The sequence below is a fragment of the Colletotrichum siamense genome (assembly GCF_013390195.1).
Source record: "Colletotrichum siamense strain Cg363 chromosome Unknown KSG_Cg363_contig03, whole genome shotgun sequence".
Classification (NCBI taxonomy): Eukaryota; Fungi; Ascomycota; class Sordariomycetes; order Glomerellales; family Glomerellaceae; genus Colletotrichum; species Colletotrichum siamense.
The window spans coordinates 6,861,198-6,873,866 of NW_023501016.1; the positions used below are offsets into that span (position 1 = coordinate 6,861,198).

A 12,669-nucleotide genomic window follows, 5' to 3' on the forward strand; every position below is an offset into this window, starting at 1 on the left:
AACTTGCCCGCAAATCCGACGAAAGATGATGGAGGTGCATGTTTTCTGCGGCTGACTTTACGAACGAACTGTGTCCCCGCGGAAGCCTGCCCCGGGTACTGATGGACCGTCGATTCGGTGTGTTTCCTGATGGTGTGGCTCACCGATCACCGAGATGGGGCTATTGCGAGCACAGGTGACCCGATTCGGCTTCGGGTGAGTATCTCCAATCTTCTCGGTGTGATTCGGTCGGCAGCTCTTATCTCGGTCTGTTCACCGGTGATAAGACAGCCGCCCCACTCAGACCGCCCAAAATTTTGACTTTTGGTACGGCTACTTGGGAACTTTTTCTGCCGCCAGTACATTGTACCCGTTATCCTCACCCAACTCCAACTTCTCACACATCAATTGCGACGGCAAATCACCGCAATCATGGCCGGATCCTCGACAACGAAAAGGAAAAACGACGGTCGCCTCGCGCCGCCGTCCAAGAAGCAAAAGAGACAAACCAAGAAGCAACCCGAGGCCGGTTCCGACGAGGAGGAGGGCTTCAACGCAGTCAACCTTCTCGACTCCGACGACGATGATATTATGAACGCAGCCGTTGATGACGGCGCCCCCTCAGACTCCGACTCCGCTAGCTCCGGCGATGACCGGCCGGCACCGAAGAAGCTGAAGAAGCCGACCAAGACGACAAAGTCCAAAAAGCCCAGGGACGCCCCTCGCGAAACCGACGAGTCCGAGTCGAATTCCGACGCAGCAGCGAGCGACAACGATGAGGAGGGCGCACCGCGCAAGAAGAGCAGGCGCAACGATCCTTCCGCCTTCTCGACCTCTATCTCCAAGATTCTGTCCACCAAGCTCTCGAACGCGAAACGCGCGGATCCCGTTCTGGCTCGCAGTACCGAGGCCTTCGAGGCCTCCAAGGCGGCTGTCGATATCGCGCTTGAGGCTAAGGCAAAGAAGCAATTGAGAGCGCAGAAGAAGGAGGCGCAGTCTAAGGGTCGCGTGCGCGATGTGCTGGTTGCGGCGGAGGAGGAGGGCACCTCGACAGGAGAGATGTTGGAGGGTGAGAAGAGGCTGCGCAAGGTCGCGCAGAGAGGTGTGGTGAAGCTGTTCAACGCTGTGAGAGCGGCACAGGTTAAAGCTGTCGAGGCGGAGAAGAAGGCGCGCAAGGATGGTGTAATCGGTGTTGACCGGAGGGAGCAGAAGATCAACGACATGTCGAAGAAGGGATTCCTGGACCTGATTGCGTCTGGCGGCGGAGGACTGAAGAAGGGCGCACTGGAGGAGGCTTGATTTGGAGAGGAGGGTTTGAGACAACAAAAATATCATGCCGTTTGCCCGATCGCGGCGCGGCTTAATTTCTCGATTCTGCAAATATGTTCTTAGAGGAGTGATTTCATTCCCTCCCAACCATCCTTGATACCCGCCAAATGTCTAGCAAAAGCCCAAGCTTGATGTATCCGTCCCGAAACCGTGATGCCGTGCTTGCTTAAGAACACACCCTACTTTTTCCCCGTGACCCCCTCCTTTTTTGCGCGGTATTGTATAATATAGTACAGAGTGATTAAATGAAGTGGTATGCAGCGAACGCCCCCATGCTAAAAGTCCTTTTATGAGAAGTCGCTGGCCTGGAGGTTGCGGGTCATGGACGGCAGCTTGACCCTGAGACCGTCGAGCTCCTTTGTCATTGTGACTTGACATCCTAACCTACTCGTCTCGGTCAGGCCGAATGCGAGGTCAAGCATGTCGTTCTCGTCATCCTCGGGCTCGGGCATCTTGTCGTAGTGCTCCTCGTCGACAACAATAACATGGCAGGTCGAGCAGGCGCAGGAGCCTCCACACGCACCTGATCCATCAAGTCAGCCTTTGTTTTCTAGCAAGAGGGAGACATAAGCACATACCCTCCATCTCCAAGTCATTATCTTGCGCGATGTCAAGGAGGTTGTCTCCTTCGCTGACGGCAATCTTGTATTCGTCGCCGTCCTTGTCGATGAAAGTGACATAGAGCCTGCGTATCTGTGAGCCAGAGCTCTCAAAACCTGTATGTGTCTATCCTTACTCTTCGCCCGCCTTGGGAGGGGTGATGTGGCCATGCGACTTGAAGGCCGAGACGGAGAAGGTGCGCGCCGAGGGCAATTGAAGCTTGTTGAGTGCGAACGATCGTATCGTCCTTGATGGCGCTGTCGAGCTGAAGATGGATCGGGTTTGCTTCTGCAGAGGACGAGCCTGCCTGCTTGCGCTGGCGGCGAGCCTGTAGAGAGATCTGGTGGAAGACATAATATCGCAGGGTCCGGTTCTCGGCGGGCTTTTGCTCGGGATATTCGTGGGAGGGCGCAGAACAATCGGATGCGCTGGACAAGGACAATGATCGGACGTTACGGACGGCTTAAAAACAAAGGCATGCCCCTCAGAGACGGCGGTTGAGCTGATGTGACCGCAATTTGTCGGTGTTTGCTCTGTTGGTTGGCGCTGTGAGCAAGCCGGGGGCCGAAGAAGCGTTGGAAAGCCTTCGCTTGAATAAATGCGCAAGGGAAGCGGCGCTGTGGAGATGTCATTGGATTCAGAGAAATTTCTATAGGCTCCTTTGGGTGGTGGGAGCTCCGATAAGACCCACACCCCTCGGCCTTATCGGCCGGCGATTCGCGATGTTCCGCCTCCGGAGGGTCCATTTCGCGGGCGCTGACGGCAAATGACGGAAAGAAGGACGGATGGCCCGAGCGTCTCAAGGAACCCCTCTCCAGCGCAACGCAAGCAGCGGGCAAGCGCGTGTGTTGGGCAGTCATTGTGTGTTTTTTTTTTTTTCTCATTTGCTGGTTGTCGTGCTTGGGCTTCCCGCTAAGCGCCCCGCTAATCTTATCTCCGAGCGATTTCCATTTCATCATGCAAAATTGGGAGCGGTGGGCAGCTCTTCAAATCATGCACCACTAGCCTTGAGCTGCAAAATTCACCCGCCAAACACCAAAATGTCGACGCAGCGAGAAGGGGTGAACCCCCTCAGACCTTACTACAGGCCGCCGACCATTGGCGAGGCTCCCGATCCCACGTCTGCTGCTGCTGCTGCTGCCTCCCAGCCCAAGCCTTTCGCCCGCCATGCTGCAAATGCGACCAGCGAGCGGTACGCGTCCAAGGCACGCGACATCTTCTCCGATATCGACTACAAGGACTACATCAGCGAGCCTTCTCCCTCTGTTGTCCAAACCGTCAGGGACCTCGTCGACGAGCTGCTATGGAAATACACCTCCGTCCTCATGGCCCAGCCCTTCGAAGTGGCCAAGACGGTTTTGCAGGTCCGGAGCCATGATGATCTGACTCTGGCACCTCCCGCCTCCGAGCAACCCACGCCCCTCGCCTCTCCCGTGCTGGAGAAGAAGCAACCTGTCTTTGGAAAGAACGTTTGGGACGAGCCTGGATCTGAGTCCGACTCTGACCTCGACGAGCCTGCATACTTCACCTCCAACATCCCGACGACGCCGACGCCATCCCAACCCAAGGATGCCCGGCACCACGAACCCTCCCCTCCTCGCACCCCGGCAGCGAAGCAGCCGCTGCCGCCACATCAGCTCAGCATTCGACGACCAGACTCGTTGATGGAGGTTATTGGGCAGCTGTGGCAGAAGGAGGGTGCGTGGGGCGTGTGGAAGGGCTCGAATGCCACCTTCCTATACTCCATTCTCTCGTCCTTGTTCGAGAACTGGTCGAGAAGTGCTCTCAGTGCCCTCTTCAACGTCCCAGACCTCGGCGTGAAGGAGGATATCGACCGTCTCATTGACATCGCATCGCCCTATCCGTGGGCTTCGCTGTGCGTAGCCGCGGCCGCAGCCGTAGCGACCGGCCTGATTCTTGCACCTCTGGACCTGGTCCGCACACGGTATGTCATGCCATCCTTGATAACCAGCTGCTCTTGGGGGTTGTTGCTGATACTTTGATAGACTCCTCGTCACCCCGACTTCGAAGCAGCCTCGCCGCACGCTGGCGACCCTCCGAGCCCTCCCCTCCTACGTCTGCCCCTCACCGCTCGTTCTCCCCACGATTCTGCATTCGCTTATCCACCCCCTGCTCACCCTCTCTACACCCCTGGTGCTCCGCACACGATTCCTAATCGACAGTCGAGTGTCGCCGACGACCTTCTCCGTCGCCAAGTTTTGTGCTTCCTCAGTTGCTCTCTTCGTCAAGCTTCCCCTCGAGACCGTGCTGCGTCGTGGCCAGGTCGCCGTCCTGAGCACCTCCACATACATCCGTGCTCTCGCCGGCAAGGATCAGCTGATGGAGACAATCATCCCGGCTGGACGGTACAATGGCGTGTTGGGGACCATGCTTTACATTATGAATGAGGAGGGTACGCGAGCGGTTCCTGTCCCACCGGCCCCGGTCAGAAGGGGCAGGGCACCCAAGCCCAAGGTCGCCGAGACCGTGTTCCGAAAGGGACAGGGCAAGGAAGGCCTTTGGCGGGGCTGGAAGGTCAGCTGGTGGGGGCTTGTTGGTCTCTGGACCGCCGGTATCATTGGAAACAGTGCCGAAGGCGAGTTCTAGATGCCAAGCTTCAAGTAAGCAACAAAGAACCACACGCCAACAGACAACGACTGGTCGTTACAACCGAGTACGAGTTCGAAAGAGCGAGAGTGGGAAGAGAGTGCGTGAAAAAACTGTTTTGCTGTTGTGCTAGACGTATACTGGGACGACGCGGGAAACAAAATAGGCGTTCGGGGACATATTTTTGGGACCTCCCTGAACCACTCTCCTCTACGACGATGATGAGATACGGTATGATATCCTCCTTCTAAGATTTTGCTATTGTACAAACCCGCATCAATGAGAAAAGAACAACCCCCTTCCTGAAATACAAGACAAAACAAGAAACGGCCGTACCTGCAAAATCAAGAAAACGCTCGTAATTCATCTTCAGCTAGCATCTCTCGCGCTGAGCCATACCCCTAATAGAAACTCTTGTGTTTTAAATTTAGTTCACCCACTCCCTACTGTGTTCCTCGTCATCTCGTTCTCACGTGCGTCATGTCGTGCGGCAAGCCGTGTCACCTCGCCGTCACATTTAGATGTGGTCCGTATCTGTGGAATTTCGCTAGAACCTCCCTTCCGTACGACCTGGAACCTGGCGCAGAATGAATAAAAGCCTGGAGCGAAGGCAGACCGAAGCCTGCGTCGTACGGGTGCCTGCATACAGGATGTCATGATGGCTCCTGTCAGTCACACACCTTGGGGCTCATCCCAACCAGTCACTCCCGCCGCGAGGTCCTCTCTAGCCCTCGGATTAAGTGCTCGTTTGAGAAAGGTTCGTCACAATCGTCACAGGAACCAAGAAGAGGGGACGCACAAGAAGGCACAGGGAGCCAGGGGCGCGGGATGCGTTTGCCGCACTACGCGCCTCCGTCGTCCCATCACCATCACCACCGCCCTTGTGCCAAGGCATGTCGTCTGCAAGCCTTGCCTCAGTATCCGAGGCTCTCGAGGAATCCCGTGGACCGGGCCGTCCAGGTCGTGGTTTATTTGGGGTTCATGTCATGGGACTTTGGTCGTCCTGGGGTGACATTGGCGTTTTAGTCTGGGTGCTGCAAATATCTCACGCTAACTCGTGGAGGGTTGGGGGGCGATAACGACCTGAAGAGGCGATGCCAGGCGGCCGCCCCCTCGAGGATGAGTCTGCATCGCAGCCTACCGCAGGAACAATTCTTGGATAAAAGCCCTGCGATGGTCCGTTCTCTTCCTGTCTGTCTCGTATATTGTCCCAAGGAAAATCAATGATTCTGTCGACTTTCTCAAAACTGTCTTTGGCTGCAAGCTCCACTCTTCTATTTGTTGTTCGGGTATCAATCAATCACACGATGGCCCGCTCGTCTCTGTTCCCTATCACATCGGCTCTCAATGCCTTTTTGCTCATCTGCATCATCCTCAAGCACGTCGCCATCGGCGTCGCGCGCTCGACAGTGCGGCACGCATGCATGGTCGTTCTGTTCCCTGTCATGCTCTTGCATATTCTCATCATCGAGGGCTGAGACAGACGACTCCGTTCGTTACTCAAGGGCGGCGTCGGATCTACCCACGATTCCGCCCGGCCTTCTACCTCATCATACCTTTCAATCATCCTGGCGCAATCAAGAGCAGAGAAATGTTGCGGTGGTGTCGAGGCTGCGTGTCTCGGCGCCCTCGCCTGAACAGATTCAACATCTTGTCTCTCCCTGAATCGCTCCGGTCTTGTCCGCACTTTTGGACTTGAGTCAAGTGGTGATTCGAACGCCGCGTCAAGGCGCTCTTGTTCACCTATACGGAGCCTACGCCGGGCCCGGTCGTTGTGGGGCCGTGATCCCCGGCGCTTTCCTCCGCGGGTAAAATACGCATGCACGGCCATGCGCAGGTGGCCGCGCAGCTTGTTAGTCCACGCGAACCTGTAACATCATTTGGGATGGTCGTTGTGTCTGGGTGCTTAAATTCTGTTGTTGCACACACATAGCCAGCCATGTGGCAAAGAGGCAGCTGTGCTGATGGTGGACTGGGCCAGGGATCGAATGGCGGGGCCGTTCCGGGATGAAAACATCGCTGTTCATCAGCATATTTGCCTTCGGGGTGGTTGCCGCCTGTCACCTGTCGGATTTGTTACCGGTGCTGCGGCCTTGGAGCCTAGCTAGTTCATTGAAATAAATTATTCCGCACATCATCTGTTCGCCAAGGTTCCGAGATTGTTCGAATCCGCCTAGCCACCCCCTTCTGGGTGGACCTTTTACGGATTCGGACGACGGGAGAGACATTTTCGGTTACTTCTACGCTAGAGATGACTTGAGACTCCGATTGCGGCGAACTGCGGCGGCAAAGACATGCTTGATGTGACAGGTCCACTTTCTCTATCCCTTTGGTACAGCCCTGGGAAGATTGAAGCGCTATTTCTCGCGTGGTCATCGCATGTCGAAGGACATTCAACGAGACGTCGCAAGTTGACACGAGCTATCAAGAACGGTGGCTCGGAAGGAAACCTCGCTTGCTTCTGCTCCAAAGTCGCTAACTTGTGATTTGATCTCCTGCAATCAGGCGAAGACATGGTGATGGTTACCATCTCCCTTTTGGACTCACGAGACGGTCAGAATTCTTCTCCATTGCCCTGCCGAGGCTTCTGTTCCCATGGAAAAGAGGCGATTGGCCATCGGCGTCTTTTGAAAAGAGGTGACGTTGAGACATCTGGTTACACGTCTCCTGACTATCGATCTTGACAGGAGGCTAGACTGTGGGATGACGCTAGTTGGGCGTGATGACTGAGACGTTCTTACCGGACGTATTAGCCTAGATGTCTCAAGTGAAACTTTCGATGGCTTTTCTGGAGACGTTTCGGCTGTCTGGTTGGACGATGCATCGGTTCGCCCGGCCGACGCCCTTGTCGATGGGCCGCCCATCGCAAACAGTCCGCGGGGATGCAATAAAAAACACATATTGTTTCTTCTTCCCAGTTCGTACGGAGAGAAACGCACAAAGTCCTGTTGTCGAAGCAGCCCAGGTTGAGTTTTGGGTATCCTTTGGATCCACCATGAGTGCAGCCCGATTCCAACGTCACTCTTGCCAGCTCGAGAAAGCCACATGGTCGTGGTCTGGACGCGATGGCTTCCGTTGTTGCCGCCACAAATAGACGGTTGCGAATAGCTCCAAAATCTTATAGCCTATTTGCCTTGGAATCTGCGCTTTACTAGTTAGGAGGGAAGCTCCTGAGTGGTCTCCGACCCGTCGTGGCGTGTTCTGAGGCTTCTCGGCCACCTCTGGTTTCGGTAAATTCTCGTCAAAACACAAGTTTTTCGGCGCAGCCCGATGAGCCTTCGGAGAGTAATTTCACTCAGCTTTCTAAACGTTGCAGTGAATTTGACAAGTCATTCTGACGCCCGATGAGGGAGGCAACAGGTGCTTCACGTCTCCCTTTCGCGTACATAAGACCACGCCAGGGGCCGTCAATCCTTAGGATGCTTGACTCACCTTATCCCTAGTTCGACCACGGTTGTTGAAGATCCGCAACTTGAAAGACTTTGCGAGTATAAAAACTGAAGATCGGTCGCTTTAGGAAAGCATTCAAGTTAGGATATCACCACCCACAGTTCTCTAACCACTAGTCTTTCTTTACTAGCTTCGTCGATCACTTCTCACTGGACGTATTTCATCGTCATTCCATTCTTTCAAGACACCATGGGCATCCGTAAGACGTCCCGTATCGTAGCCGCACTGGCTTCAGTTGCATCCGTTGCCGCACACGGCCATGTAACGAACATCGTCATCAACGGCGTCTCCTACCGCAACTACATCCCAACACAAGACCCATACACCAACAACCCACCTCTGGTTGCCGGATGGTCTGCTGACCAGAAGGACAACGGTTTTGTCGACCCGAGCGCTTACACCGCACCCGATATTATCTGCCATAAGCAAGCCGCCTCCGGCAAAGGTCGCATCACTGTAGCTGCCGGCGATACGATCCAGCTCCAATGGACCGAGTGGCCGGACAGTCATAAAGGCCCTGTCATGGACTTCCTGGCCAACTGCAACGGCCCATGTAACGCCATTGATAAGACAGCCCTCCGCTTCTTCAAGATCGACGGTGCCGGCCTCATCGACCCTCCTCAGCAAACCAACAAGTGGGCTGCGAGTGCCCTCATCGCTAACGGGAACGCGTGGCTCGTTCGCATCCCGTCCAATATTGCACCAGGCCACTATGTCCTCCGCCACGACATCATTGCTCTCCACAGCGCCGGCCAACAGAACGGAGCCCAGAGCTATCCCCAGTGCATCAACCTGGAGATCACGGGTGAAGGCACGTACAATCCCCCTGGAGTTCTAGGCACCGCGCTTTATGGGGCGAACGATCCTGGTATCTACTACAACATCTACCGTGACAATCTCAATGACTATGTCAACCCTGGGCCGGCAATCATCTCTGGTGGTGTCTCGATGGTACCGCAGAGCAGGATCGCGATCACTGCTTCCGCAAGCGCGACGCCGTATGGCACCACGGTTATTGCTTCATCTTCCCGGGCTGCGAGCAGTGCTGCTGCCTCTAGCTCTAAGATTACTACTAGCTCTTCCGCCAGCTCTTCTGCTTCCACTTCAGCATCGAGCAAGAACACCGGTAGCAGCAATCCGACAAGTACCATTGTCCGAACATCCACCTCGACACTGACGACCTTGAAAACCCTCACCAGCGTGACTCCGACTACCACCAAACCACCCTCTAACGGCGAGGTCACTCAGGGTCTGTACCAGCAATGCGGCGGCAATGGCTGGACCGGTCCGACGGCATGCCCAGCATACGCCGCTTGTTCCACCATGGACTCGTACTACGCACAGTGCAGACCTACGCCAGCTGCTGGTGGAGGTCAGCCTTTGTATGCGCAGTGTGGAGGGAACGGATACACCGGAGAGACTCGATGTGTGTCGGGGTCCCAGTGTACTGTTATCAACCCTTGGTATTCCCAGTGTCTGCCTTGAGCAAAGTGGTGGTTTGGCCTCACTCTTGCCCAGCAGGCATAGTATGCAAGAAGTGTAATGGTTTGGGTATTTTCGGAGCGCAGCGTGCAAGCATGGGAGGTTGTGTAGTCCTGGGAAGACTTTGGGATGTTTTGTTCTTGGTATAGTTAGTGCGTTGAGCACGGATAGTCTAAGTCGCAACTTTAATGGCTTATAATCTCTGAGTCTCTGCATTGAATCAGAATACTACTGTACGTAAACGTTCATGTATGCAGCCGTGCGAGTTGAACTTACTACTCAACGCCGAAAGGTTCCCCCACGGCCTAAGAAAAAGAGCGTTACGAATCTAGGACTTGATACTAGACATTAAGTCGTGATGTTGATATAAGTTGCGCTCGGCCAACACAAGTACACAATCTAACGCAGTGATGCAACAGTGTGAGATCGCCGATACATATTACATTTGGGGCTGCCACCCAAGTCAAAAGTGCTAGTGAACACGTGCTTCAAAAAGCAGACTCGGTTGTTGAGACTCAGTAGAAAGACTTTCAACACATATCATCCCCTGAAGCTGATCATCTGGTCAACCATGAATGCGGGGATGTAAGCGGCGGCGTCTTAGTGAAACCAATATGAATGAGACCTGAGGATAACTGAGTCGTACGAATCGAAACCTTACTTCGGACATCGGGCAGTAGGTTCCACAGGGCTTTGTTGTACCACCAGTCTCACAAAAGGAGTCACAGGCCACCCTGACTATTTAAGAGAACCTCCGCACCTTTTGACACGATGTGTTGGTCGTCGCTTTTTGTCAGTACATCACCTTCTTCGACATTGGTGAAAACTATCACTCAATTTTCTCAACTGAAACCAGAGTTGACTTGAACCAGAATGAAGCAACTCTTCCATCTACCTTTCTTGTTGATTCTCTTCATGAGCTTTTCTTTTGGACAAACTCAAGAGAGCGCTTGCAGAATCGTGACAACGAACTACAACATTGGCGTAAGTCAGCATTTGAAATGACCAAAAGCGCAGCAAGACAGCGAAGACCTAATCTGAATACAGTTCAATGGCATCACACCATTGAGCCCTAATAAACAAGCTCTCTCACCTCCGACTCCATACTTCGAACTCGCCTACGAAGGCTTCGACATCAAGGCAGTGGCAGGCCCAAATGACGTCTCTGATAGAAAGTACTTGACATACGAAGGAACATCAGTGTCTAGCACACGAGCCATAAGGAGAGACTACAATGGATCTCGTGTTGAGAACTTCGATCTAGATGGCTTCGACTACAAATGCATCCGGACGTTGTCCGAGCCAGAGCGGCGACCATGCAAAATCACAATCACTGGAGTATCTGTAAATGGCGACAATGTGTCTGAAAGTTGCACTGACGACTGGATGAGAGCGGATGCAAGTCTTTTACGATGCGACGTTAAGTTGATGAAGAATCTCAGGGGTATCAGGATTGCGACCTCGAGAGGAGGGTACCCCACCACCAATCCGTTTACTATGGTCACGGTCATGGACAATCTCAACTTCACGGTACGAAGGAAGGAATGTTGAAAACTCTGAGATTAACATATTCTTTCACGCTTGATAGCTATGGGATATAGCTGCAAACCACTTGTCAAGTTACCTCTGGCGTTGATCCTGTTTGTCTACGAGGTGAGGAGGCGAAAGCCCGCGTCATTCGCCTTGTTCTTTCCATCTACATGTAAGCCGTCGTTTGAAACGCAAATCACTAGTGCACCAACTGAAAGAATATAAAGACGGGCTGCTATTGGTACGGAACAGAGCTTCGTTTACATAGTTCCATTTCGATCAAGAATTCCTCAAGTGAAGTGAAGTTACCAAATCCATCTCAACCAGTACCTCCAGATCAAGACCAGTCAGCTGAGTGCTGCGCACTACTTGCCTATGAGCGTCGGATACGACTACTCTAAACGCCAACAGGAGTTTGGCAAAGAACGGCCTGTCCGAGCTGTTCGTTGTTAGACACGAACACAAAATCGGTTCAAGATTTGAAGTCACTTACCACAGGGAGAACGCAGCAACGAGCCCGCTGGCCACCAACCGCGCAGATCTTTCTAAAGTCGTTGGCAGAGGAGGGAACCGAAGTGGCTATGGATGATTAGGGTGCGGTTCAATTAATCAATATTAATATAGCTTTTAACTTACGGGAAGCACAATCAAGGTCAGCGACTCCGAGGACATCGGTCGCGCAGCACTGGGCACTGTCGTACAATCCAGAGCAAGGATCGTAGGGGGCAGGAGTAGAGCCGCCGCCGTTGTGTCCGTCACCAGTAGGGGCAGCGACCGCAACGCTGGCGAAGATGGCAATGAGAGCGGTGGTGAACTGCATTTTGATGTTCTTAAAGAGTTCCTGGCGGAAAACTAAACGATTGGAGCTTGTAAGGCTGGTGTTTGACTGGAGGCTGGAGAGTTGAATGCTGATGCTGATGATAATAGATGTTTGGAAGGGATTTCGACCTCGGTTTATATACTTGGTTTACATACCATCAGTTGAAGACCAGTCCTGGCCGATGCAGTTCTTGCTTGCCTTGTTCAAGTCGATCCTGGACCTCATCGCGCCCGGCTACTGTGATCGGGAGACAACCTCCCCCGGCCCCCAAGGCAAAAGTCTCGCCACATCGTGAAGCATGCCACAATGGTCTCGGCCTCAAGGCAAACACATTCAACATTCAGAGTCACGATAGTATGCATACCGGCTATGCCGGACAGAGTGACCCATTTCCTATTTGGATGACATGGCTGCACGTTACAATATTGGCTTGGCTTCCCACTTTATTTGGGCTGGGCTTCAACTTCTAGCACCTGTCACATTCTTCCACTCAACACGAGTTGTTTGGAAGCACAGTATCCAGTAAGGCGCCACTAAAGATCTTGAATAGGATGGGAATCCTTCAAATCCCCGAAAAAAGCAAATTCCGAGCGAGTCCGTGACGCTACCGCGGAAGCAGCAATCTCGTCCCGTGTGGAGAAGAGCCAGGACCTGACCACGGGTGCAGCCGCTCCCGTGTATTTAGTGTTGTTTAATGCAACGTTCCCCGCCTTCAGCTGGAAGTGTGAGCGAATCAAGGCCGACAGTCATTTCAGCGCCAGCCTTCCACAGTGGGTAATTGACGGATACGACCCTACACTTACAGGCATACAGGCATGATCGTCGCTGCGCTGTTCCTCTCTGTGAGCAGACTTTTCACCCAGTCTCCAGTT

At 53.6% G+C, this 12,669-nt stretch overlaps 5 protein-coding genes across 5 annotated transcripts; 3 read left to right on the plus strand and 2 right to left on the minus strand.

Annotated features, from left to right (window-relative positions):
- Nucleotides 1–411: 411 nt before the first annotated feature.
- Nucleotides 412–1,278, plus strand: RRP15 (Ribosomal RNA-processing protein 15; the record flags this gene model as incomplete). The annotated part of the gene is made up of 1 exon (XM_036637677.1): nt 412–1,278. One exon carries the CDS (start codon nt 412–414, stop codon nt 1,276–1,278), a length of 867 nt encoding a protein of 288 aa, XP_036498377.1.
- A 317-nt stretch (nt 1,279–1,595) lies between these two features.
- Nucleotides 1,596–2,262, minus strand: CGCS363_v005829 (Adrenodoxin-like protein; the record flags this gene model as incomplete). Its single annotated transcript, XM_036637678.1, has 3 exons — nt 1,596–1,831; nt 1,887–1,993; nt 2,045–2,262. The coding sequence occupies 3 exons, from the start codon at nt 2,260–2,262 to the stop codon at nt 1,596–1,598; spliced, it is 561 nt and encodes a 186-aa protein (XP_036498376.1).
- A 686-nt stretch (nt 2,263–2,948) lies between these two features.
- On the plus strand, nt 2,949–4,515 carry ugo1 (Mitochondrial fusion and transport protein ugo1; the record flags this gene model as incomplete). Its single annotated transcript, XM_036637679.1, has 2 exons — nt 2,949–3,853; nt 3,915–4,515. 2 exons carry the CDS (start codon nt 2,949–2,951, stop codon nt 4,513–4,515), a joined length of 1,506 nt encoding a protein of 501 aa, XP_036497468.1.
- A 3,639-nt stretch (nt 4,516–8,154) lies between these two features.
- Nucleotides 8,155–9,450, plus strand: Cel61a-3 (Polysaccharide monooxygenase Cel61a; the record flags this gene model as incomplete). Its single annotated transcript, XM_036637680.1, has 1 exon — nt 8,155–9,450. The coding sequence occupies one exon, from the start codon at nt 8,155–8,157 to the stop codon at nt 9,448–9,450; it is 1,296 nt and encodes a 431-aa protein (XP_036497469.1).
- Nucleotides 9,451–11,374: 1,924 nt separating this feature from the next.
- On the minus strand, nt 11,375–11,797 carry CU (Cerato-ulmin; the record flags this gene model as incomplete). Its single annotated transcript, XM_036637681.1, has 3 exons — nt 11,375–11,416; nt 11,471–11,556; nt 11,614–11,797. The coding sequence occupies 3 exons, from the start codon at nt 11,795–11,797 to the stop codon at nt 11,375–11,377; spliced, it is 312 nt and encodes a 103-aa protein (XP_036497470.1).
- Between the last annotated feature and the right edge of the window lie 872 nt (nt 11,798–12,669).